Genomic DNA, 23871 nt, shown 5'->3' on the forward strand with positions numbered 1-23871 from the left:
AATGGTGTCCCTGTTGTTCTCACATCTAATTTGCATTCAGCAATTTTCTACTTCATTGATCAAGGGATGTTATTTGATGTGAGCAACTTGCTATTAGAAGATGATACAGCAAATTTGCTTTTTCATTTCCATCAGCTCCAGAGACTACATAAAACCTTCTCATGTGAAATTTTAAAAAACGTTTTAAAAAAATAATCATGCTGTGATTATGTAGCTTCCAATGGGTTTTATTTTGTTCGGTGGACTTTACTGGATTTTGTGAGCATGTTTTATAATCTTGAAATATAACATCAATGAATTGTGCTATTCAAGACCTGAACAACTGGATTATTCCCATCTGAGAGCTTATATCTGTATCATTCTTACTAAGCTTGAAGTTCAAAGCTAGTCAGGAAATGAAATGAGCACTGTGACTTGTCCTCTGACCATATCTATCCAGTTTTCCTCCTAATGGTGTGTTTTGTAGATTGAAGTAATGTTTGAACGTCACGTGTGAGTCTCACTTAATCTTAGGATTATGCATTTGTTTGTGTTGGTCAAGTCACCATCTGATGCATTTACAGTCAGCTGGGAGTTAAATCATAAGAATGTTTACACAGTATGTTGTGTCTATATTTATTTGTGTGCTTTCTAACAGAGAGTGTGGTCCTTGACTCCCTCTCAAAAACTTCACATAAAGCTAACTAAAGTCAGAAAATGTTGTTCAGTTTTCCATTTTAATTCATCAGCAAAACCGACACAGTCCTTTTTAGGATATCCTATGCCTGTTCTTATTTGTCATAAAGCTGCGTGTGCATGTAATTCTGTTGTCAATTCAGAACTCCCTAGAGCCTCCAACTCTTAATATTGACTTGACAAACTGTCTTAGAAGATAATTTAAAGTTAAATCCACCCGTTATTTGGCTATTAACGTGACTTAAGGGAGGCTGAGTGTAAAAAAAAAATCAATTTGGTAACCTTTTCATCCTTCTTTATTTTTCTGTTTATTAAGCTGTATCAAGACATGCTATTCTTTCTCTCTCTTTATTATTACAGTTGTTGTTGTTACCATTATTACTATTATTATTTGACAAAAGTGTATATTTTACCATTTTGTTAAACATGTGTAAAACATGTGATGTGATGTGAAATGCCTAATGACATCAAAAGTCCTTCTGTCTGTAAGATGTCAATGGAAATTAAATTGTAGTACAGAAGATCTGCAAGCTAACTGTGATATTATTAAGGACAACAGTGATGGGAGGCACTTTTAGATCTTTTACTCAAGTACTGATACAACAGATCAGTTTACAGAGAAAGTAAAACTCCTGCATTTTAAATCTACTGAAATAAAAGTACATAATTATTATCAGCAAAATTTACTAACTTTTAACTAAACTTTTTAATTTGAAAATACCACAAGTAAAAGTAATCATAAAATGTCTCCTGTGATATATGATGCTGATACATTTAGATGGTTAATACAATAAATCTGAAGGGTTATGACCTTATTGTGTAATATTTTTTGTGAAATATTGAATAATTTTACCTCATGTTATTTATATGAAATCATGTAAAAAGTTAGAGGAAATTTCTAATTGGTGACATCTGAAAAATGAGAGGGGTCCCAAACAAGATACTGTTTTTAAGAGGTCACAAAAGGGCCAAAAAGGTTATAGAGTAAAACTGAAGTAAAAAGGAACATAAAATGAACATAATCATGTAAAGTACCAAGAGAAAAACTGTACAGTGCTTCAGATAATGTCTAGTTATTTTCCACCAATTAAGTAGCTACAATGCTTGTCACTGAGATTCTCAGGGAGACAATCTCATTATGTGGCAGTCCTAAAAAATCCAGGTCTCTCTGGTTGTCTTACTCTAAATAAGTGCAAGGACATACAGTACTCATTCAGAAAATGCAAACATATATTTCCAGACAAAACGTTTACAGTGCCAAACAGGGTTCAGTGGCTGAAATGGGAAAATCAACAAAGTAAGTTCACTGCACCATGGAAAGTTTCGTGTGGTTGGAATGAATGAGTCTTTATGTCAGTGTCGAGCATAGACGATTCTGGAAAAAAAAAAAAAAACAACAACATAAATATAATACAGAGTTGCTACTACAATTTTATATTAAAGTGCTAAAACTACAAATGGCAATGGTCTCGGCAAAGGCCAAAGTAAAATAAAACAATTATGATTATTATTAAAGGGCTCTCCAAGTCAGATGAGCGTCACACTGTTGCTACAGGAAAAGTCAGGCTCCTAAATCGAGCTCCGAGTTATCGCTCATTTGATATTCCTCGGCCCAAGTAAGATGAGAGAAGCAAACTCCGACATGTGTGCTGCGTTTAACTGAGCACCTGTTGTATTTCCCCAGCACTTTGTAGAGTAATTTTCGATAAGGCTTAAGTCGCATGTGTTATTTTTCAGCAGCCATTATGAACGGAAGAAAACTGCGCTGCCAGTTTTGTCGCTTGCTAGGTGAACGTTGCTAATTGCTAATGTGTTGCTAACGGCTAACAGTGTGTGATTTAAGGCGTTAAGGCAGTTTGCAAATGTATCTTTAAGATATCCGCCTGAGAAAGAAATGATATCTAATATTTGCATAATTGGGGGGTAAATGGCGCTGATAAATAAATGTATATATAGTTGTTAATGTTGACACGCAGTGTAGCTTGCTACCTGATACTGTTTGATACCTGTACAGTGTGTACGCTGCTAGCCACGTAAACTGCTCCTGCTTGTGTTGACGTAGCAGGAGCAGCTAGCTCGGCTGTCCTGTGTAGCTAGTTACATTTTAGTGTGGGTGCTAAGTCATTGCCAGCCTGTCGAATAAAATCAGAACATCTTAAAGACCGAACTCCACCGAGGACATGAGCAATTTTAACTCAGAATGCTATAGCTGGACTTAAACGTGTTGCTCGTTGCTTTCCTGGATGATGAAGCGGGTCATCTGGCTGTTATCAGGATTAAACAGAAGAATGATGAAACTACTTTTTGCCCTCGCTTTGATCGCTTACATTGCCTGTAAGTAGACAAATCTCTGCATTTGAATGTATCGTACCTGTTAAACTGTCATAATCCCTGTGACAGTTTGTTTGTTTTAGACCATGACACCCAAACTGTAAACTTCTGTGAGTAGTTTAAGGTGACACTGCATCATCTTAAATGGTCAACCCTCCACAGTGCACTTTTCAAGACTGGTTAGACATAATTTGAAAACAAACAAGAAATAAAGTCATCTCAAGTTGAACCGCTGTCCTGTAAAAATAAATGAAATCTTTATTATGGAGTTACATGGGGGCCCATTTTCATTAGGGAGAGAGACAGTTTTATGTGGTGAAGTGACAGAGAGAATTTTGACTTTTCATTTTCAACTGAAGATCTTGTGTTTCCGAGGAACTCTCTTGATAAAAGAGAATTGATTGCAAACACATGTTTGCACTGATTCACTTAATTGATTCATAATCAATCATAATCACAATAAGCAATAATGCTAAACATTCACAGGTTTCGTGAGGATTCGTTGTTTTTTCTGTCACTTATAATTGTAAATTGAATAGGTTTAATCTGTTGTTTTGATAATGAAAAGTATTTTCAAGATACCAGTTTGACTATTGAAAATTTTGATGGACAATCAAAATTTATTGCAGCTCCATCGTATTAGATGTGAAGTAAAATAACATTGTTGTTCATTGTAATAAATCCCCAAACTACAAATTTTGTCCATTAGAGCATCTGGACTCTGTATGGTTAATGTTTGTAAGAAACCAAAGACATTGATGGGTGAGACCAATGCCAAGACCAGTTGTAGGAAAGAAAAAGGAGACAACTGTCAAAACATCTTTTCCTCAGTTGGCTCTCTTTGCCGTCTTTGTTAGACTAATATTGCTGAATGTGACATTGCCCTGTATTTCCCATGCATTTCATTCATGATGCTGCCATTTTTATGATAAGTTTTCTCTCTCTCTTCCAGCTGTCTGGGGAACATTTACGAACATGAGGTACAATGATTTATTTCTGTATTACCTAACTGCCTCAGTCTCAGTTGAGAAGCTGAAAAAAGTAGTTTCTGTTAATTTAAGCTTCAAAATATTTTTAAGACAAATTTGTAATTTCTCTCTTGTGTGTGAGAGGTAAAATGCCATGTCAAAACTAAATAATGTGAAAAATATATAATTAAAATTAAATTATAATTAATGTACTATATAATTAAAGTGCTGCAGGAATTATTATTCTTTGTCTAAAGATCACAACTTTATCTTTTCTTTTTATTTTGAAATGCTGTGTGAATTCATGCAATGATTGTGCTGATTAAGTGCATATTATTGATGTGCAATATGAATTTGTCAACCACTTTTATACCAGGGTAGCTATCCCTTATATATCTCTGGTCGTGATAGGCCAGTATTGACAGTGTTACAAACCAGTGAGCTGGATGGCAGTATTTTATTTTATGTAATGTTTTTTATCAATATTGTGTTGAATTACCTTGATTAGCTGAATTGACTAAAAACAGATGTTCCTCTCTGGTTAGTTTATCAGTAAACTGAAAATCACCTGTTTCAAAGTATACTGTTATTATACTGTTTTATAAAACATATACCATAATAGAGGATTTTATTCATATATCCAGACAGATAGATAGATAGATAGATAGATAGATAGATAGATAGATAGATAATTTATTAATCCTGAAGGAAATTTAAGGCATCCAGTAGCTCAAGAAAAGTACACAAGTAGTAAGTACACAACACACACTGCACCCACATATAGCAACAGACACACATCTCACAGGTCATAACAAACATGTAGCAATGTAAAGACAACCCACAAGTACCTACATATAACAGATACACAATCCGCATATAACAGATTACGCAACCGACATTTAACAAGAGCATACTCCATATATCACCCACATAAAAGTGCAAATAATGATAAATAATAGTAATAAAATATATTAAAAATATGAAATAAGAATCTAAGGTAATGGTTGGGGGGGTGCAAAGGGCTAATAATCCTATTGGATGGGTGGCGGTGGTGGGTCCTGTGGTGCTACACAGGAAGCTTGAATTCAGCAGCTGTCTGGTGGTGTGATGATGGCTCATGTCATCCCCCTCTCCTTGTCTTTGTTTCTCTCTTACCATAGATCAATACAAGAACATGCGGAGATGAACATTGAGCAGAGAATTGATGAGGTGAGTTTGATTAAAAATTTTAGTTAAAATTTCACCTTGTTGATCTGCTGTCACAGGTCCAATGAGCTCTGCTTTAAGTTATCAGATGGTTTTTCACTTTAACATTTATATTGTGCATTTCCTAGAATACCCTCTTGTAAAGACATACATGTGAGGACATTATATGGTGCATGTGCTCCACTGCCTTAGCCTAACATAGATTTTTGAATTGTTTTACATAATCCTGGCCTGAATCGCTGTGTGGCTTCAGTCTTTGCTTGGCTGCCTTGCCAACCAATCCTGCTCCTAAAAAAGAAAAAAATAAATTTGATGAATTTTTAAGATGGCATTGCTGTGGAAAATGCTAACTTCATGTCTTTCTATACCTTTGATTTTTTTCACATTTATCAAAGTGCATATTAGTTCACAGCTAATAGTAATGTCACATTAACTCCACTTCTATACATCACTCCTTTTCTGTCTGGTTGCTTTCTGCTTGCTGTGCGTTGTTGTTATTAGCACTGTGCTAAGAGTGGATGTGATCCAAAGATTATTTAACTTAGGACCACAGTTATTTATCATAAAAATTATTTAACTGTCACCAAATGCTAAAAACTGGCCTTTTTTTTGCAGGTTAAAGAAATAACTAATTAATGGGCAACCACACTTCAAGTAAATGCAAACAAGCACAGCATGATGAGTTTTTAAAAAGTTTTTAACTATAAATCTTGGTCTTCATGATGAAAAAGTAGTTTTTATATCAAGTTTTCCTTCATTGACCGCATCCAGCAAAGTAAATGACACCTGATGTCAGCATATTCATTTTTTTATGTAACAGAGAACCCATGCATTCATTCGCATACACACATTGCAGCTGAAAAGTCAAATTATAATTACCTCAGTATTGGATCAAAATGTTTGCTTATCATCTGTCACCTGTGCTCACTTTTGTAATCAGGTTGACCTTAGAGTTTAAAGAGTAGGCTTGCCTGTGAAATCACATTCCTGGTAATCTTAAAGGCAGTGCTCTGCTTCTCTGAAATCATTTTGATGTACAAACTATAATGATGACTCTACATCATGATAATGACAAGAAATATAGTTTGCAAATGGAACTGTTAATTTATGTACACAGTGAAATTAGGAAACGACTGAGAATGGCAGTTTTTACATCAGTGCTCATCTGCATAACTTTAAAGGAAGCTATCATTGCCAACTCCAACAGCATATACAAGGACAGTTATTATGATATTTTTTTTTCCTCAAGTAAAGGTTTGGGTTGAATAACCTTGTTAATCTAAACTGCAAAAATAGATTACTATTGGTGTAGGAATGTTATATTTCTGCTGTCTGTGCAAATTTAGGTTCTCATTGGGTCATGTTACTCCCGCACACCCTCTTACCCATTATAGACATAACACAGTATACACCGATCAGCCAATATGGTATTCTGCTGGGAAACATTGGGTCCTGACGTTTATTTAGATATTATTTTGACATGTACCACCCACTAAATGTTGTACACCAAGCACACCCCCCAGGGGCTTTCCCCAGCAGGACAGTGCTCCCACCACACCATAAATACTGCTCAGAAGAGCCTAAGGTGTTGACCTGGCCTCCAAACTCCCCAAATCCCTATCTGATTTAGCATCTGTGGGATGCACCAGAACAAGCCAGATCCACAGAGGCCTCACCCCACCCCTCCAAAGGATCTGCTCCCAGTGTCCCAGTGCCAGAAATCACAGATACCCTCAGAGGTATCATGTCCATGCCCCAACGGGTCAGAGCTGTTTTGGCAACATGAGGGGGACCTACGCAATATTAGGCAGGTCCTGCAGCTGTGTCAAAGTAACATCCAGAAGAATGTCAGGACTCTCTCTCCAGATGGTGCCATCCCAAGGATCAAACATTGCCTTGGGTCTGTAAATTCTTCTGTAAATCCAACTTAAATAACCTTGGGGTTATCTTGGACAGTTTTCTGTCTTTAGACAATTTTGTCAAGCAGCTGACTCAATCTGCAAACCTAAGGAACATTGCTAAGTTGAGATCTATTATTTCCAATCTAGAATTGGAGCAAATAATTCATGTTTTTATCTTTTATTGTCTGGATTATTGCACCTCCCTTTTTAACTGTCTTAACAAATCATTTTTAATTCGGCTGCAGTCTGTCCAGACTTCAGCTGCATGTCTTGAAATTAATTCCAGAAAGAGATCTTGTTTTATTGTTTTAACTTTTAAAGCATTGAATCTGTCACCTGTCAGTAGTTTTAATGTTGTGGTTGATCAGCGTATGTGCTTGTACATGATGTTACAGGCTCCATTGCACTTCACTGTTCATGCTGCTATGGCATTATAGTCAGTGAGGGAGTCACAGTGACTTTTTAAGGTAATTTCTGTCATATGGGTGTGGAAAGTGGCAAGATTCTTTAAACATCAATTGCAGAGTATCAGTGGAAGCCGTGGAAATCTTTTTTGACCTGGTCTAATGGTAAAGTTTGGGTGTCTTTTTTACTCCCTATGTAATATCACTTTTCTCTCTGTTTGAAGGTGGATTTGTTGGATCTCTTTCCATGAAATTCGTATGTTTGTGGTTAAGGACTACTTAAATGAATGAACAAGAAAATAACATGAACTTTACACGAACAGTATATTAAAGTGCTGCTGTGGTAACTTTGCCTTCAAGATGCTCTGTAAGATCTATTTAATATTTACTAAGCATTGACTTGTACTCTCAACTCACTTATCTCTCACTTTACATCTCACTTTAGGCTGTGGCTCCTCTCCGAGAGAAGATTCGTGATCTTGAACAAAGGTGTGTACCTGAGGGTTTTTTTTCCTTTGCATTCTCAAAGCACACTCAAATTTAATTCCGTTTAATCAAATGTAATTTTTGAGACTGATTGACAAGGCTTTCCTCCCCAGTAACCACATGTTTCAAAAGGGATACAACAAACAATATTGGACATCATATGTGGTTGTGAGTTTGTGACCTCTGTATAGCAAGCTATCCATAAATAAAGCCAATAATGACTGTTCTGTTGACTGACAAATGTATTCTGCTTTGAGGATTTAATTATTTGTGCTTGAATGCTAGTGAGCGCTTGTATAGATGCATTTGTGCACCCAAATGAATCCCATGTCCCTGTGTGCCTCTTTCTATAAATATACAATATGTCACAGGATCAAAAGAACCTTTGAAAGGGTCCATGTAATCCTCCTGAAAAGCCACTGTAGGGTGTTACAAGTGAATGGCGTAAACCATTGTGCATGCACATGCATATTAGTGAATGAAGCCCCTGATTTTCTGTTCTGTTGTACCTAATGATTAAGGACAAATTGTGCTTTCAGAGGGTGAGATGTGTTTTGACACCTTGAATGCTGACGAGGCAGATACTGATTTGAAGTTAGACAGTTTTGAGGTCTGGTTGATTACATCTTGGAGGTTAATTTTAGAGGTTTGACTAGCATTCCCATCAGGTGTGAGAATATTTTACTTGGAAAAATAATGTCAGATCTTGGAATGTGGCAAAATCAAAGGTAATCTCAAGACTGATTTTTAAAAAAATATCATGCAGCCATTGCTAACACTTAAGTCTGTGTTATTATGTTAAAGATTAAAGAGTATACAGTAAGACACCTTGTTGCTTCAGTGCTTGCTAATCAGAAAGACAGTAGTTCCCTAAGGCAAATCATTTTGCTAATGGTGCATGTTGTGAGAGCAGAACCTTCAGAAAAACGCAGTGAAACCCCCATTTATTTATTATTCAAGCGCTGTATCTATAGTTAGCTCATATTGTATTAATGTGCTGTTTAATTTCTCATGCAGCATTTTTTCCCAGATGTTCATTACTAAGGAAATTTGTCTTCTCTCCCCCAGTTTTTCTCAGAAATACCCACCTGTCAAATTCCTGTCAGAAAAGGATCGGAAGAGAATTTTGGTATGCAACAATCAACCCAGTTTCAGATGCACAATCACATTCAAGATAACTACGATACTGCAGCCACTTTGTCAGCACTTTTATTCTTGTCCTTGGGCAACGCAATCTGTGCCTGTCCAAGGAGGTAACCTCTGGGCAAGAAAGTTCTTCAGATGTCCTTTAAAACACTTGCAGTTGTTTTCACACAATTCAAAAGGAAATTCCTGGTATATACAAACTATACTAGAGATGTGACTCTGTGGATGGCAACGCTGGGCAGTCTGTCTCTCTGTCTATCACTTTTTGGTTCAAACTGAAAAATCTCAACATTTTCCCAATGGATTGGCATAAAATTTTGTGCAGATATTCATGGCCCCTGGACTGTGAATCCCGCTGACTTTGTTGTTCCCCTGTTTATCAAACGGCACCATGAGATTGACATTTTTGGGTTAGATGTCTCAACAACTATGGGATGGATTGCCATAAAATTTGGTATGAGCATGTTCCTCTTAATGATAAACTGTAATAATGAATTACTTAAATGAAATTACTTAACTTTTCATCAAGCACTAGCAGCAGGTCCAAATTATTATGTATTCAGTACTTTGGTTTATAATCAGATACCTGCAAATCTAATGACACTCCCATTTATACGAGGGGGCTTCAAAAAGTTTGTGGCAAAATGACAGTTGGAAAAAACGGTTTAAGTTATGATGTTTATTTTTGCGTTGCAACATGCATTTAAGGGTTCATATTAGAACATGTTGTGACATGTTAGTATGAGAACGTACAGGTGCATTGAAATCAAAATCCCTGCATATGATTTTTAGCTATGTACTTTTTCCACAAACTTTTTGAAGCTCCCCTCGTACTTTGTGTTTCATGCTAATTAGGTAATAATAGCATTCTAACATGCTAAACTTAGATTGGGAACACTGTAAATTTTATTAAGCATTACCTGCTAAACATCAGCATGTCAGCATTAGCAAACTAACATTATTACACAGCCTGTGAGAGGCTGTTTGATTGTTTTATAATTGCTTGTTGCTTGTAAATAAACCCTCGGAAAGACTAGACATGACGGTGATATTGCTGAAGAAGTAACAACTGATGTGTTCTTCCACCAGATTACTGGAGGTGCTGGTTTCGTGGGTTCCCACCTGACTGACAAACTGATGATGGATGGCCATGAGGTAACTGTGGTGGACAACTTCTTCACAGGGAGGAAAAGAAATGTGGAACACTGGATTGGCCATGAAAACTTTGAGCTCATCAATCATGATGTTGTGGAGCCACTTTATATTGAAGGTAAGCAAGAGAGTAAACACTGGGGTTGATGAAATGGTTTTTACTTACTGTAGATTTCAAGAAATCAGCTCTCCCTAGTAGAAGCAAAGCTGGAGATGGTGTTTTGTTAACTTTCTAACCCTTGGTTCCTAACCATGCTTCTTATATACATGATGAACAAGAAATCCTGAGCTGTAGAAAGCTATCAGCCATCTGCTCACTTAAGTATACAAGGTATGGCTATTAAATAATGAGACTCTGCTTATAAGGATAAAACCATGTGGTGAGTCACAGTGACACAGTCACACTTAGTGTTATATATTAAAAGTTTGGTATTTACACACAACTGCTGTAAGTTTCCCATAAGTGATGTCTTTAGTTCACTGCTAGCTACTGATTGAAGTGCATGCGTTTTTGCTAAGCCGTTGGAAAACGATTAGCTTAAAAGTTGAGCAACGCATTAACTTGAAATTTTTGGTGAAATTGAACAAAACAGCAGCCGAATCAAAATTTCTGACTCCTGATCAAAAGAAAAAGCAGTTTCTGGCCCAAAAACAAACACAGTACACAGTACTTGATCACCCTCCCTATTCGCCTGTTCTAGCACCATGTGACTTTTTCCTTTTTCCTAAGATCAAATCTGTGCCAAAGGAGCATGTTTTGAGTCTGTGTCAGAAGTTAAGAAAAGAACAACAGAGGTTCCGAGACAACTGTCCGAAGAATACCTACTGCACTGCTTTGATCAGTGGAAGACCCGAATGCAGCAGTGTGTTGCTGCAGAAGAGGAAGAGGATTATGCTGAAGGAGAAAGACACTGAAAAATGTTTATGTTCAATAAAATTGTATTACAGCATCAGTCTCGTTATTTAATAGCCATATCTCGTACACGGTCACCTCACAGTATAGTTTCCCAGTGCTATGACATTAGGAATATCCTGGGCCTGATCCACTTCTGATCTTTTGTTTGTTTACATTTGTTATACCTGCTGTAAAAATACCCTGTTGAGCTCAAGACACTACAGGTGGATGAGGGGGGTGCAAGTGTGGTTTATGGAATGCTGTATGAGCCGCAGTGGCAGCAGTTTTCAGATCAGTGCAAGAGCAGGAGTGGTAGAGCAAAAGAGCGAGGAGAGGACTGATGGCTCAGATAACCCCAACCAACTGCAAATAGTGCATTAAAGATCTGTTGTAGTGAATATATTGTGTCTTTGAGTGAATGTGGCAGCCTTTGAAGATATCACAGACTTCACTCCAGTTTATGGTAATGCCCCATTAGAATAATGCAGTGCATAGACAGTGCTGGCGATGCACAGATTTTATACAATTGATATTCAGAGAGAAGTTGGAACTAGTTATGAAAGTTGGGAATCAACAGGTTAAGCTTTGAAAGACATGAAAGAATCAGAGAAAGAAGAAAATGGAAGATGATGAAGAGTGGTAGAGAATGTGTCAGAGGTGGTTGAGGAAAGGAGGAACAGGGCAATTCAATTTTGTATAAAGCTCTGCGTCACCATGCACACCTCTTTATGTCTGTCATTGAGTAAACCAAGAGAGAAGGTTTGTATTTCATTGCTCTGAACTGTATCAAAGTATAGAAGAATTGGCTTTCCTCATGAGTGGCCATGGGACTCAATAGATGGACACATGGTTTGGCTCAGCACTTCAGGTTGAATGTACTGTATTAATCCAACATTTTTGAAATTTTGTTTTCTCATTATGCTGCACAGCTGTGTATGTACAACTCCAAGGCTGGTTGTCAATAATACAAGGTCAAGGTTCCAGAAAGCTACAGCATTTAGAAAATGAATCACAGGAATATCTTTCAGTTGTGCTATCATCATATCTTTGTGGAACAAATGTTTGTTTCAAGATGACTTGACTTATGTTTATCCTGTTTTTCACAGTGGACCAAATCTATCACCTGGCTTCTCCGGCCTCTCCTCCCAACTACATGTACAATCCCATCAAAACTCTCAAGACCAACACCATTGGCACTCTTAACATGCTTGGTGAGTGTGTAGGTGCATGCTACTGTTCATATAATGGTACGATAGGTCTCAGAAACAAGGCCTTATATGAAATGTTCTTGTTCTTAAGAGTAATATGATAAATTGTTGTATATCATTTCTAATGCACAAAAAAATAAAACCAGTTTAATAAACCACAAAATACAAAAAGTGAATAAGATGGTTTCAAATTGTTGAAGAAATTCTTTGGTTATTTGACATTTTGTCTGTAAAAATATGTTGTCGCTCTTCCCCTTGTAGCTTTTGTCCATGCCAACTGTTTATAGTCTCAGTATCCAGCAAAAAAACTTTATCCTTGAAATGGGAGTTAAAACCACATGTCTCGTTTTGTCAGGATGCTGGCAGACTCTTCAAAATTGGGCAGCAGGATCCTATATTTAGATCTGTTGTGAGAAGTGGAGACATGCTTCCATCTCACTAACAATACTCATGAAGCTTTCAAGTGCAAAATAAACTTTAGAAATTAAATACTCTTCTTCATATTTTATAAAATAAACACTACCTCTTGTGTACCAGATAGAGCCATTGTCAAAGAGTCCATTAATAGATAGATGAAGTGAACAGTGTTACAGATTCTGTGTCGGAAAAGGGCCACTGAGATGGTTGAGATTCCAACCATGAGCCACAATGTCCCAGGTTCAGTTCTTGTTACATTTCATTTTATTTCGTTTCATTTCATTGTTTCAGAATTACTGATAACAATTATTGATTCTATATTCACATAAAATATTGGCAAACCACTGTATGAATATTGACATAAACTTAGATTATATTCAGGGCATTGTGAAGGAAAAGGGGGAAAAAAGCAAGCACTGCTCATATTTTCAAGGAAGAAAAATTCAGCAGACTTGGGCTGTGGGACAATATGCTGTCTTACTTCTTTGTAATCTTTGTAATCTTAAGGCCACTGTTTGATCTCCTTTGTTTCTTGCAAAAGAAGACTGTTCTGATTGTGTTGTTTGTCTCTCAGGTCTAGCCAAACGTGTGGGCGCCAGACTTCTCCTGGCTTCTACCTCTGAGGTTTATGGAGGTAAGAAAGATACCTCCCACTCATATTTAAGTGTGAATTGGTGTTGGTTCTGCTTTCCAGTGATTTTGAGAGCAAATGGTTATCTTCATGGACATTTTTATACTCAAGGGATGTGTAGCAACATTATGTTTGAACAGAAATGTATTTCTATGAACCATCAAGCAGCTCTCAGGAACACGCAGTTTAGAATGCTATAGAAACTATGTCCCATGCCATTGTTTTTTAATTGAAAATGCCTTGTGTGTCTTTTTTGTTTCCTCTTTTGTTTTTTAAATAACTGATATTAATCATGTACTAAACCTTTCATAAACAAGGCCCACGCTACATTTTTGACACAATATTTCTTAATAATTTTAACAGGCCAGCTGTCTGCTTATCCAATCACAGGTGTACAACTGCAGCTGAACTCCTGAAATCTAATCAGTGTATATCATTAAACCTAACTCTGAAAGTGAATGAGTATTGTCCCAGTTGAGGTGTTGTGGTGACAGACATGCAGGGAATACGTTCATACGCGTGTCAGTTTTGCAAGATAGGAAGCATGCTATTCCAAATCAGTCTTGTTTGATTCTCTATATGGAAAACTGAATTCATTGGCTTTAAAAAAATTGTCTGAAATGATTCTGAAATTTTTATGTTCCAGATCCAGAGGTACACCCGCAAAATGAGGAGTACTGGGGGCATGTGAACCCTATTGGACCTCGAGCTTGCTACGATGAGGGGAAACGTGTGGCAGAGACAATGTGTTATGCCTACATGAAACAGGTAACATCACTGTAATTACAGCACGTAAACAACAGCAGGCTTGTGCAGAAAAACTTATTTGTTGCATTTTAGAGACACTGAATTTTATGTGTAGGATTTCTCAGTTGTAAATACCTCTTGATACTATAAAGCAGAGTCTCTGGATGAGAAGACATGAAATTACCACCAGTATCTTAAGTGTATAGTTTGTTTAGTTGGGATAAAATCATTTTAAAATGAAGTTTCAAGAACTTGAGTTGTTTTATCTCAGCTCTATACAATATTATATTGTAATATTATATATTATCAGTAAGAAAATATATTAATGATGTCAGAATAAAAAAATAGGATGTGCAGCTGTGCTGCTAAGTGGCTGTTTTTCAGAGGATTGTTTGGTATCAGTAACGACATGGCAGTGAATCTTGTGTTGAGTCTGAAAAATTCGGTAAAGCTCTTGAAAATTTCATGCATGTTTCCCTAAACACCCAAATGATGTTACGACTTTTTGATCATTTTTTCCCTGATATGACATGATTGATGTCAGCCTTTGATGATCAGATATGATTGACTGCTCTTGCATTTCCTTCAGGCGAGTGGTATTTATTATCTGCCTCGTCTTCTGCTCCTCCTCAGCTGCCCATTATTTTTTTCACACTTGCTGGGAGAATTCTTGGAAATGGCAGGTTTTCAATACCCAACTGTCAGTTGTTTGTGCAGAGGGAGAAGAATATCACACATCACATCTATTGCCCAGTCATGTAATCAAAATTCATTAACATTTAAAAAGTGATGAGTGTAGGTTATGCAGTGGATATATCAGTGGATCTCTGATTGCCAGTTGACATGATACTTCTAAACAAAATTTTACTAACAAAGTCAGGTGATGATAACATACAGGAAAAGCGCTGTTTCATTAGATTGAGGTGCTTCCTTCCCCATTTTTTATAATTAGAACCTGTGTAATATGTACTGTTAGGATTTTATCTTTACTGATATTTAAACTGTTTTCATTCATATTGGTACTCTTACTCATACTACTCTATAATTTTGTGGTTTTGTTGCTGGTTTATTGCAGAAAGACTAAATCTAAATAAGACTACAGAGGAGTTATAGTTAGCAGGAAGTAAAGGGTAATAAAGAAGACACATTGAATCTCACCTTGCCACACCTTCAAGCTTTTCCGTGGTGAGTGTGTTATACACATGTTTCTTAATTGCCATTCCCCAGGAGGGTGTGTGTGTGTGAGTGTCTGTACAGTGTATAGATGTGTTCTTGTAATTTGGTGTATTGCTGCCTAGGTTATACATGGAAAGCATACAGGATGAACAATAAGCCCATATGTGCCCTGTCCATCAGAGCCAACACATCAGATTTTATTAAGTATTCCATACTTCATTTAAAGAACGTTGGACCAACGTAGCCAGTAAGTGCTAGCTAGCATTAATATTTGTGTTGTAACATGCAGGTGGTGTACTAAAGAGTTGTCTGACCCCGACTTGTGGTTCACTCATTTTATTACTATACACATCAGAGTCCATTACCAACATTCAGCATCAAGCCAGTGGAAGTAGACAAGCTGTTTATATTTTCTCAATAGTTTGCCAGTGTTACTGTCTGATGCAACAAGTGTTGTGCAAATACTGTTTATTTTTATTCATTGTGTCACAGAAGTCAGACATTTTAACCTGTCCTTCATAACTACAGACACACAGATACATTTATACATGCACTGGTCATCCATTGGTCGAAGACAAGTCACAAAGCCACAGACTATTGAATGTTTTTAGTCCAGCAAAACAGCATGTTCAGGTTTCTGAGGAAGTGTAGAGGGTAAGGGTTGATTGTTTTTAGGATGTGCAATTAGGGTTGGTGTATGATAGCATTCTGTCAAATCCAGCATCACATCCCCATATCATGTTTGAATCCAATTGAATTCCTTATCAAATTAAGTTAGGTTCAGCTTTGAACCTTGATCGAATTAGTAACAGAAGTTACATATAGTATCTGTAGACTGGGAAGGCTGAACCACGTCAGTTTTGAGTGAAAATATTATGAGCAGCATAACATGTGAAATGTTGATTAAATATTTACTTCATCAATGAAAACTCACCTCTCTGCAGGTCTTGTCAAACACAGTCCAGACAGAAGTAATGTGACTTGACAGATTTGTTAGCCTCAGAGCTTAAACAGTCGGGGTATTAAGTCAGAACTCAGTCTTTTATGCTGGTATAACTAAATAAGTTTTCACATTTACATTCACACTGCAGAGCCCAGACATGACCTTGGATATATGATGACACCTCTCAGTCATACACTAATGGTCTTTCCTACAGGCCAAGTAAATGGTAAATGGAGTGCATTTCTAAAGAGCTTTTCGCGTTGAGCCCTCTAACACATATACGCACTCACACACCACTGGTGTGCCATCAGGGGCTTTTGGTGTTACTTTTCTTACACAAGGATACTTCAACACAAGAACTATGGGAACCAGGGATCAAACCACTGATCCACCCCCTGAGCTGCACCTTGCAATGAACAATAGTGATCACTTGTGTTTTGATACAGCTTCACAGTGTCTCCATATTACAAAAAGGGATGCAAATTTCCAAGGAAGAAGGAACAAACTAAATTATTGTTTGTTTGTTTGTTTTTTTAAATACACATATACATTTGACATTTTAAAGGCATTTTTAGATCGCAGTAGTGAGGTGACAAGAAATGAGGGAAATAGAGATGTCTAGAGATGATTCCTGGACAGGTTTAAACCGAGAATGTTGTGGTCTACTGTCATCTTATCTTAAACCCTGAACCAACAGTCTTTCTGGTTTTGAATCTCCATTTCTATCTGTGCATATTCACATCACCATTAATATATAACTATATCAAAACTATAAATTACAAAGAAAAATAAAAGTAATCTGTGTCATTGTCTTATCACTTTTACACATAATGCACATGCTTTAAAGAAACATTGAATCTCTGAGCTAATTCTGTAGTTAAGTTCAAGGCGTAAAGTTTATATGGCCCATTTTTTCCTTGACTTTTCCTTGACCCTTTTGCTGGTCTTCATAAGTATATTTCATGTTTTTTTTCTTTTTATCCCAGGATGAGATGTGGGTCTCCCAGGAGGTGTCTATTTGAACATATAATGGTTTAGACGCAGACACAGATGCACCGGATTTATTGCACATTCCTGTGTAGTGACCAGCTACATGCTATCACTGACACACTGATTAAAGCTGGTAGCTCTCAATAATGAGAGTATTGGTATTGTAATCTCTTCAGTGATGTGTGTTATGTGTTTGAGTGACTGAAGAGACGACCCCCCAGGTATGTGTTTAACCATACCTGTGCACACCATCTTTTAATTTTACAGGGGGTTATGCCCACATATGCACACACACACAGATCTCACGTTGTCCCCATTATGTCTTTGTGCCTCACCATACACTGAATATATTTGCAGGTTGTTTCAGCTGAATTTCACATTCCACATTTGTAAGAGAGCAATCTCCATAATTTTCATGTTTTTATTCATGTGTTATGACCTAAAATCTGTCCTTAGCCCTTCTGAAGTGATATGTATTGATGCATGAGGCTGACTTAAGAAGGCCATTGATTTTTAAAAAGAATTTTTTCTAAATCTGTGGTATCAGTGTGTGTTGTTGTGATGTAGTTGGGCTCATTTATTCATTCTTTGTTAGAGAGTGTGTATGTATGTAAGGAGAGCCTGGTGTCGTACTCACATGGCAAATATTTGATAGGACTTTTGTGACACATGGTCAAAGGCCACAACCACTGGCTAATTTTCATCAGTGATACCTTGTTGCCCCAAGCTAACCTAAAGATCACATTAGTAAAGTCAATATTTATTGGCTATAAATAGCATTGATCATAAAAGGGACTGAAAGAAAATGTACAGTACCTTTCCAGCTCAGATTGCTTAATTACCCTTTTTAAACTATTGATGAGGTTACTGGATGGATTTTAAGTAAGTGTTAGGTGGCTTTATCCAAACACAGAAGAGATAAATATATTAGGTTTAAGGTAAATGGCTGTTTTACTGAATAGTGTGAACAACTGTCTGACTTAATCTTAATCGTTAATCAATGCCGTGCTGTTTAATATAAGTTGTGTGACCCTTTTACTGAAATTTGGCAGATGGCTCAAATTTGTTGAACTGTTAAACACAAATCCCTCCATATATCATTGCCTGCACCAGGTGTTCATTTAGAAAGCACTAACAGTCAGTATTTTTCACTCAAATCAGCACAGCTTGAACTCAACTTACCACACAATTATTCAGTAGTGCTGCAGTATTGTAGCTTTGGAATAATGGTTCAAGAAAGACTTTGCGGAAGAGGATGAGGAAACTGGAGAGGAGGAGGAGGTGGAGGAAGGGAAAGGCCAAGAAGACAAGTAGTGTCAGATGAAATTCATGCCACTCCTGTCGACCACGTCCTGGTGCAAGGCTTAACGACTGAAATCCTTACAACCATGTTCGCCTCCTTCAGGCCATGGAAGAGGTCTCGTTAGACATTTCAGTTGAGGCTTGTCAGTGGTGGATAAAACATTCAAGGGTTTTTTTTCTCTGGCTGCTTGGCTAATAAAACCTGTGATATGGATGCAATTCTTTGGCCTTAGACCAGAGACAGGATGCTGTGTCATTTATTTATTTTTTCATTTGATTTTATTTCATTTATACTCCACATTATATTGAGGAATACAAATGTAAACATTTGTTGTGTGTTTTATTGTGTTTATCATGTAAACAGGATTTTGTGTGGCACCATAAGTAACATTACCTATTGCTGGTTTTTATAGTGTTTTGAATTGATCTCACCAGTGTGAAAGACTATGTTGTAATGTATGGCTAATGTGTGGCTTTTCTGTTATGTCTGAAGACAAACTTTGGTTTTTCAGCAAGAGTACAAAGTTTTGAGTGGAGAGTTGACCTGGAGGTTGGAAGTTTCTGGAATGGAGTGTGCAGTATGCAGTGCAGATTTGTGTTTAGAGTTTTGGGAAATGGAGGCATCGTTTCAAGAAACGTGTTTTAGAAATTGAGAAAAACTGTAATTTAACAGTAAAATTACTGATTTTTCTCTAGTAATATTTTTAGAATTTTAGTACCTGCCTGGCCTTGTATATTCCCTAAAGAATAAACTGTTCAGTACAAAAAAGATGTCAATGCACTTTACAAGAAAACGCCAAAGTGAAATGTCATGAAATTAACAAAGGCACCACTGAGTTTGAGAACTATTAAAGAGTCACCCACTGTCTTCTTTTCTCACAGGAAGGAGTTGAGGTGAGAGTGGCAAGAATCTTCAACACATTTGGCTCCCGAATGCACATGAACGATGGACGTGTTGTCAGCAACTTCATCCTGCAGGCTCTGCAGGGAGAACCTCTCACTGTACGCATTTTAAGATTTCTCCTGGTCGTGTGCTTTCACCTTGTTTATTAGATGCTTGAAACAAACATGTGAATGCACCAGGCTCTTAGTTTTCAGTTCTAGCATTTGTGGGTGCACATACAGGATTAAAATCACAGTGGGATGATGATTGATTACTGTTGAAGTGTGCATCTTAAATCGTATGAGAGCACATGAAACCCCAAGCTCTTGTTCATTTGAATGTGATTTAACTGAGAAATCAGATACTTTGTAGTTTTAATTTGAGTGTTTTTCATTATAATTTTATTGAATATTTTTAATATAGTTTATTAGCATTTAATTGAGCAGTGCTGTAGCATTTGTTTAAATGTAAAAAGCACAAATTACATCACAGATTTGAGTTATAATTATTTGAACATAATCACTGACAGAAATATTCAGACTCATAATAGGGAAAATGTCTGCCCAACGTTGCTGTGTAGAAATGTGTTGTTTCAGACATGGAAACACATGTATATGATTTGTGCAGAAATGATAATCAGTTTCCTGTTGTTGTTATTGTTCTAGGTGTATGGTACGGGTTCCCAAACAAGGGCGTTTCAGTATGTAAGGTGAGAAACTGTAACTAATTTGTAGTTGTTTGGTCATTTTTGTTTCCCCAAATGCATCATCCTTCTCTTCAGCCCTAAATTCTTTTTGTCTGTGATTAAAAGCTCCATGCCGTTTTACAGTGTGTGGACCTCCACACACACACACACAATCCTTGAACTATGTAGAAATTTGCATTTGGCATGTTAAAAAACTATTTATTAGTTTATGTGATGGCGATAATGAGTTTACTTTGCTCACTTTGGAGAAGAAAGCAAGTTTGGAAACATGCTGTCAAACACTTTGAATGACTTTAGTGTATTATATTTTATTCTGACTGAATAGCAGAAAAAAATACTTTATCTGAATAAAAACAAATCTCTTCAAATTAAATAACTACAAATATAAAACCAGTTATTTTGGTTACACAGTCAAAATGGTAATTACCTAGCAATTTTGTTGCTAAAGTAAACATATGATGAACATTGAAGAAAATAATTTTCCCGGTTAGTTGTAAATTATATATTGAATTATGAATTAATTAGAAATTTGGGTGACACAAGCAGAAAATTCATGAATATGAAGAAAATGGTTCATGGAAAAATCAATAATGTAACAATTAAACAATGTAAAATGGGCTTCTGTCACTGATGTTGGGTTTTTTCATAAAATTGCTGTGGTAAGATTGCCTTTTAATGGAGAAAAGTTTGTTGAAGCTTGCAGAAGTTTCAGATGTTCAGACGATATCACACTCAGCAGGGGAGGTTGTCTCTTGTGCCACAGGCAGAGTGGAACTGAAGCGGCTTCGCTCTGGTTGTCATCAAGTGACTGTCACCTCTGTTATGGTGTTAGAGCCCTCAGCAGCTGACAAAAATCAAACATTTGATGGGAAATAAGAAAGTAGTTCATTAAATTTATTCTGTATACACAGCATGCCTCAGAATGGTGAAACTTGAACGCTTACAGTGAAACTGAGATTCTTGATCAGTCACTGTACTTTGTCATGATAAAACACAGCATGACGTATTGTATCTGTAACACAGTTTGTAGACAGAGTGATATTTGTGTGTTATGAGAGCTTTATGTGAAGTTCAAACTTCACTCAGCCTGCAAGAAAAAAAAGACCCAGAGCTTTAAAAACTGGAGCTGGTGGTGTCATGATATATGTTCAGACATCTGAGTCATCCAAGTAAAGCTGGGGTTCGCAAAGTCAGACACTCCCACTATACTGTGTTTGTAATGCATGGTGGAACTCGTTATGAGGTCTTGATTGCCTTGAGGTTCACTCAGCAAAACTTCTCCACTACTCTCCTTTCTCCTTGAAATGCCTCTTTATTTGTAACACAGGTCACATGTTATCAGTTAGCTTTTCTTTACAAATTATACTTTGAAGCCACGGTGAATCACTTCAGACAGTCCAGGGAAAAAACCCAGCTCCAGGTATCTAAAATTGCTTCCCTTGGCTACTTCAACTCGTGGATACAAATACAAATCAAAACTACAGAGTGGAATTGAAAGAAGAGAATCCATGTTAAATGTCTCTGCTTCTGTGTTTGATTTGTTTTCCAGTGATCTGGTAAATGGTCTGGTTTTGTTGATGAACAGTAACATCAGCAGTCCAGTCAATCTGGTGAGTTTCATCTTACTGTGTTTCACAAACTGAAATAGAAATTAATTCTACGTAGGCAGATCATTGAGTCAGTTTATTTGTCCAATGTGATGGAGGTTTATGAAATTGTTTGCAGGGGAACCCAGAGGAACACACCATATTGGAGTTTGCTCGTCTCATCAAAAGTCTTGTTGGTAAGGTGTTAGATCGAAAAAATTCTCATAATGTGTGACTGAAAATTTTTGACATTTATGAAATTTAATTTTTTATTTAAAGTCTCAATGTAGGATTTAACCCCTTTATTGCTCCATGTAGTCTTGTGATTGACCATTAACACACACACACTCACACTCACAGTGAGCCGGAGTCAGATCCAGTTCCTTCCGGAGGCTCAAGACGACCCACAGAGGAGAAGACCTGACATCCGAAAAGCCAAGATGATGCTCGGCTGGGAGCCAGTGGTATGTGTGACTCACAATAGACTGAAATGCCCACAAACCTTGATGTGTTGGGAACATACTGTACTGTATGCACTGAGATGTGCAATGGAATTGTTTTCTTGCAAGCTTAAGCATATTTTTTTTGACTGATGTGGATGAACAAAATGAATTAATTGATATTAATTAATATAACATTCTCTTGTGACTTTGAATAGAGTCACATGGCAAAAACTCCTTTCCCATTGAGTCACTTGATTTCTTGAAAAAAATATATCCAATATATAAATTTCACACTGAGACAAATTTTGGTAAAACCTATTTTGACATGAGAATAGGAAGTGAGCCATTATTTTTGATATATAGGAAGAAGAATGAATGTTGAATTATCACAAACAGTTTTTTATTATATATATATATATATTTTTTATATGTAATATTTGAAATTCGGTTTCCATGCAAAACGTTGGCAACTATTCAGTATTTCCACTTTTAAGACTATGTATTATTTTGTTCATTGATTTATTTTGAGGGTTGTCTAGCTCATTGAGGCAGATTAACTCCAATACAGTAACTGAATGGCAGTGGAAACTGGAATACATGAAATCAGTAGATGATGAGTGAATTTACCAAAAAATATTATCAGCCTGACTTAAAGAAGACGATCATATCACACACTGTTTGGAGGGTAGTTTGCATCATTTCACCATAAGCATTAGATTGTGTGAATGGCTTATCGATATTTATTATAGATATTTACTGTCAATATCTTAATTCTTTATCATTCAATCAATATATGAATATCTTTGTAATGTGTCGTGCATTAATGTAGTTATTTTTGGAGTGATAGTACGTTACAGCTGTATGTGTTGTGTCTTGTATTGACAGGTGCCGCTGGAGGAAGGCTTGAACAAAACTATCCAGTACTTCAGCAGAGAACTTGAGCACCAGGCCAACAACCAATACATCCCCAAACCTAAAGCTGCCCGCATGAAGAAAGGACGGCCCAGACACAACTGAGGTTGGGTTTCACACCACAGACTCTACCACAACACAGAGGGATGTTAAGACTTCTCAGAGGACCTTTGAAGAACAACTCTCTTAAACACACTGTTGAGTAGAGTACTCTGGGATATGTTTTTTTGAGAAGCAGAGACGACTTTTGTGTCTCTTAAAAGAGATCTGCTGCTGCACTGTTGGGTAAGGATTTCCTTACCAGAGCTTGCGTGTGGAATGGACAAGCCTCAATCAAAAACAGCAGTTTAAGACAAAAAAATCTGAAACTCAACCTACATTTTTTTTGTGAATTTGTGCTTTTGCTATTTAAATTGCAGACATGAGAATCTCGCAGTGCTTTGTGTTAATCAGTTTCATGGTGTTGTGTCTCTGGAGATCGGCTACCTGCCCACCTATTTTTTATTTTTTCCACTGGATGTTTTGTCCCCTTATCAGTGGTATGCCAGCACCCTGTTGATTGCTCGTGCAGTGCACTGCAGGACTGGACAAATCCTCCAGAAAAACAGCATCATCATGTGTTTATCAGGACTTCGTTGTGCTCTACTTTGTGAAATCTCATTTCAGGATGTGCATTATCTATTTCAGGTGAAAATGCTATTTTAATAAAATATTTCCAATATTTTGCGTATGATATGATTAGGGAAGTAGATATTATATTAAT

General features: G+C 36.8%; 1 protein-coding gene across 2 annotated transcripts; it reads left to right on the forward strand.

Moving 5' to 3' along the window:
* The first annotated feature begins 2244 nt into the window (after positions 1-2244).
* Positions 2245-23829, forward strand: uxs1 (UDP-glucuronate decarboxylase 1). 2 transcript variants are annotated; one of them, XM_018702462.2, is made up of 15 exons: positions 2245-3009; positions 3959-3986; positions 5135-5183; positions 7931-7974; positions 9040-9100; positions 10207-10387; positions 12271-12375; positions 13364-13423; positions 14067-14188; positions 19461-19580; positions 20127-20170; positions 21717-21777; positions 21893-21950; positions 22114-22217; positions 23082-23829. In XM_018702462.2, the coding sequence occupies exons 1-15, from the start codon at positions 2919-2921 to the stop codon at positions 23211-23213; spliced, it is 1260 nt and encodes a 419-aa protein (XP_018557978.1). In that variant the 5' UTR covers positions 2245-2918; the 3' UTR covers positions 23214-23829. The 2 variants fall into 2 exon arrangements, with proteins under 2 accessions (XP_018557978.1, XP_018557979.1); XM_018702463.2 differs by lacking the exons at positions 2245-3009; positions 3959-3986; positions 5135-5183; positions 7931-7974; positions 9040-9100 and adding an exon at positions 9145-9571.
* The last annotated feature ends 42 nt before the right edge of the window (positions 23830-23871 follow it).

The sequence above is a fragment of the Lates calcarifer genome, linkage group LG1, assembly GCF_001640805.2.
Source record: "Lates calcarifer isolate ASB-BC8 linkage group LG1, TLL_Latcal_v3, whole genome shotgun sequence".
In the NCBI taxonomy this organism is placed as follows: domain Eukaryota; kingdom Metazoa; phylum Chordata; class Actinopteri; family Centropomidae; genus Lates; species Lates calcarifer.

Bases quoted from the DNA above. Each gene is read 5' to 3' on its own strand.
- uxs1 (XM_018702462.2), top strand. From the start codon at position 2,919: ATGATGAAGCGGGTCATCTGGCTGTTATCAGGATTAAACAGAAGAATG. The intron at 10,388-12,270 runs GTAAGCAAGAGA...TGTTTTTCACAG, and splicing joins GGAGCCACTTTATATTGAAG to TGGACCAAATCTATCACCTG. The intron at 21,951-22,113 runs GTAAGGTGTTAG...TCACACTCACAG, and splicing joins TCTCATCAAAAGTCTTGTTG to TGAGCCGGAGTCAGATCCAG.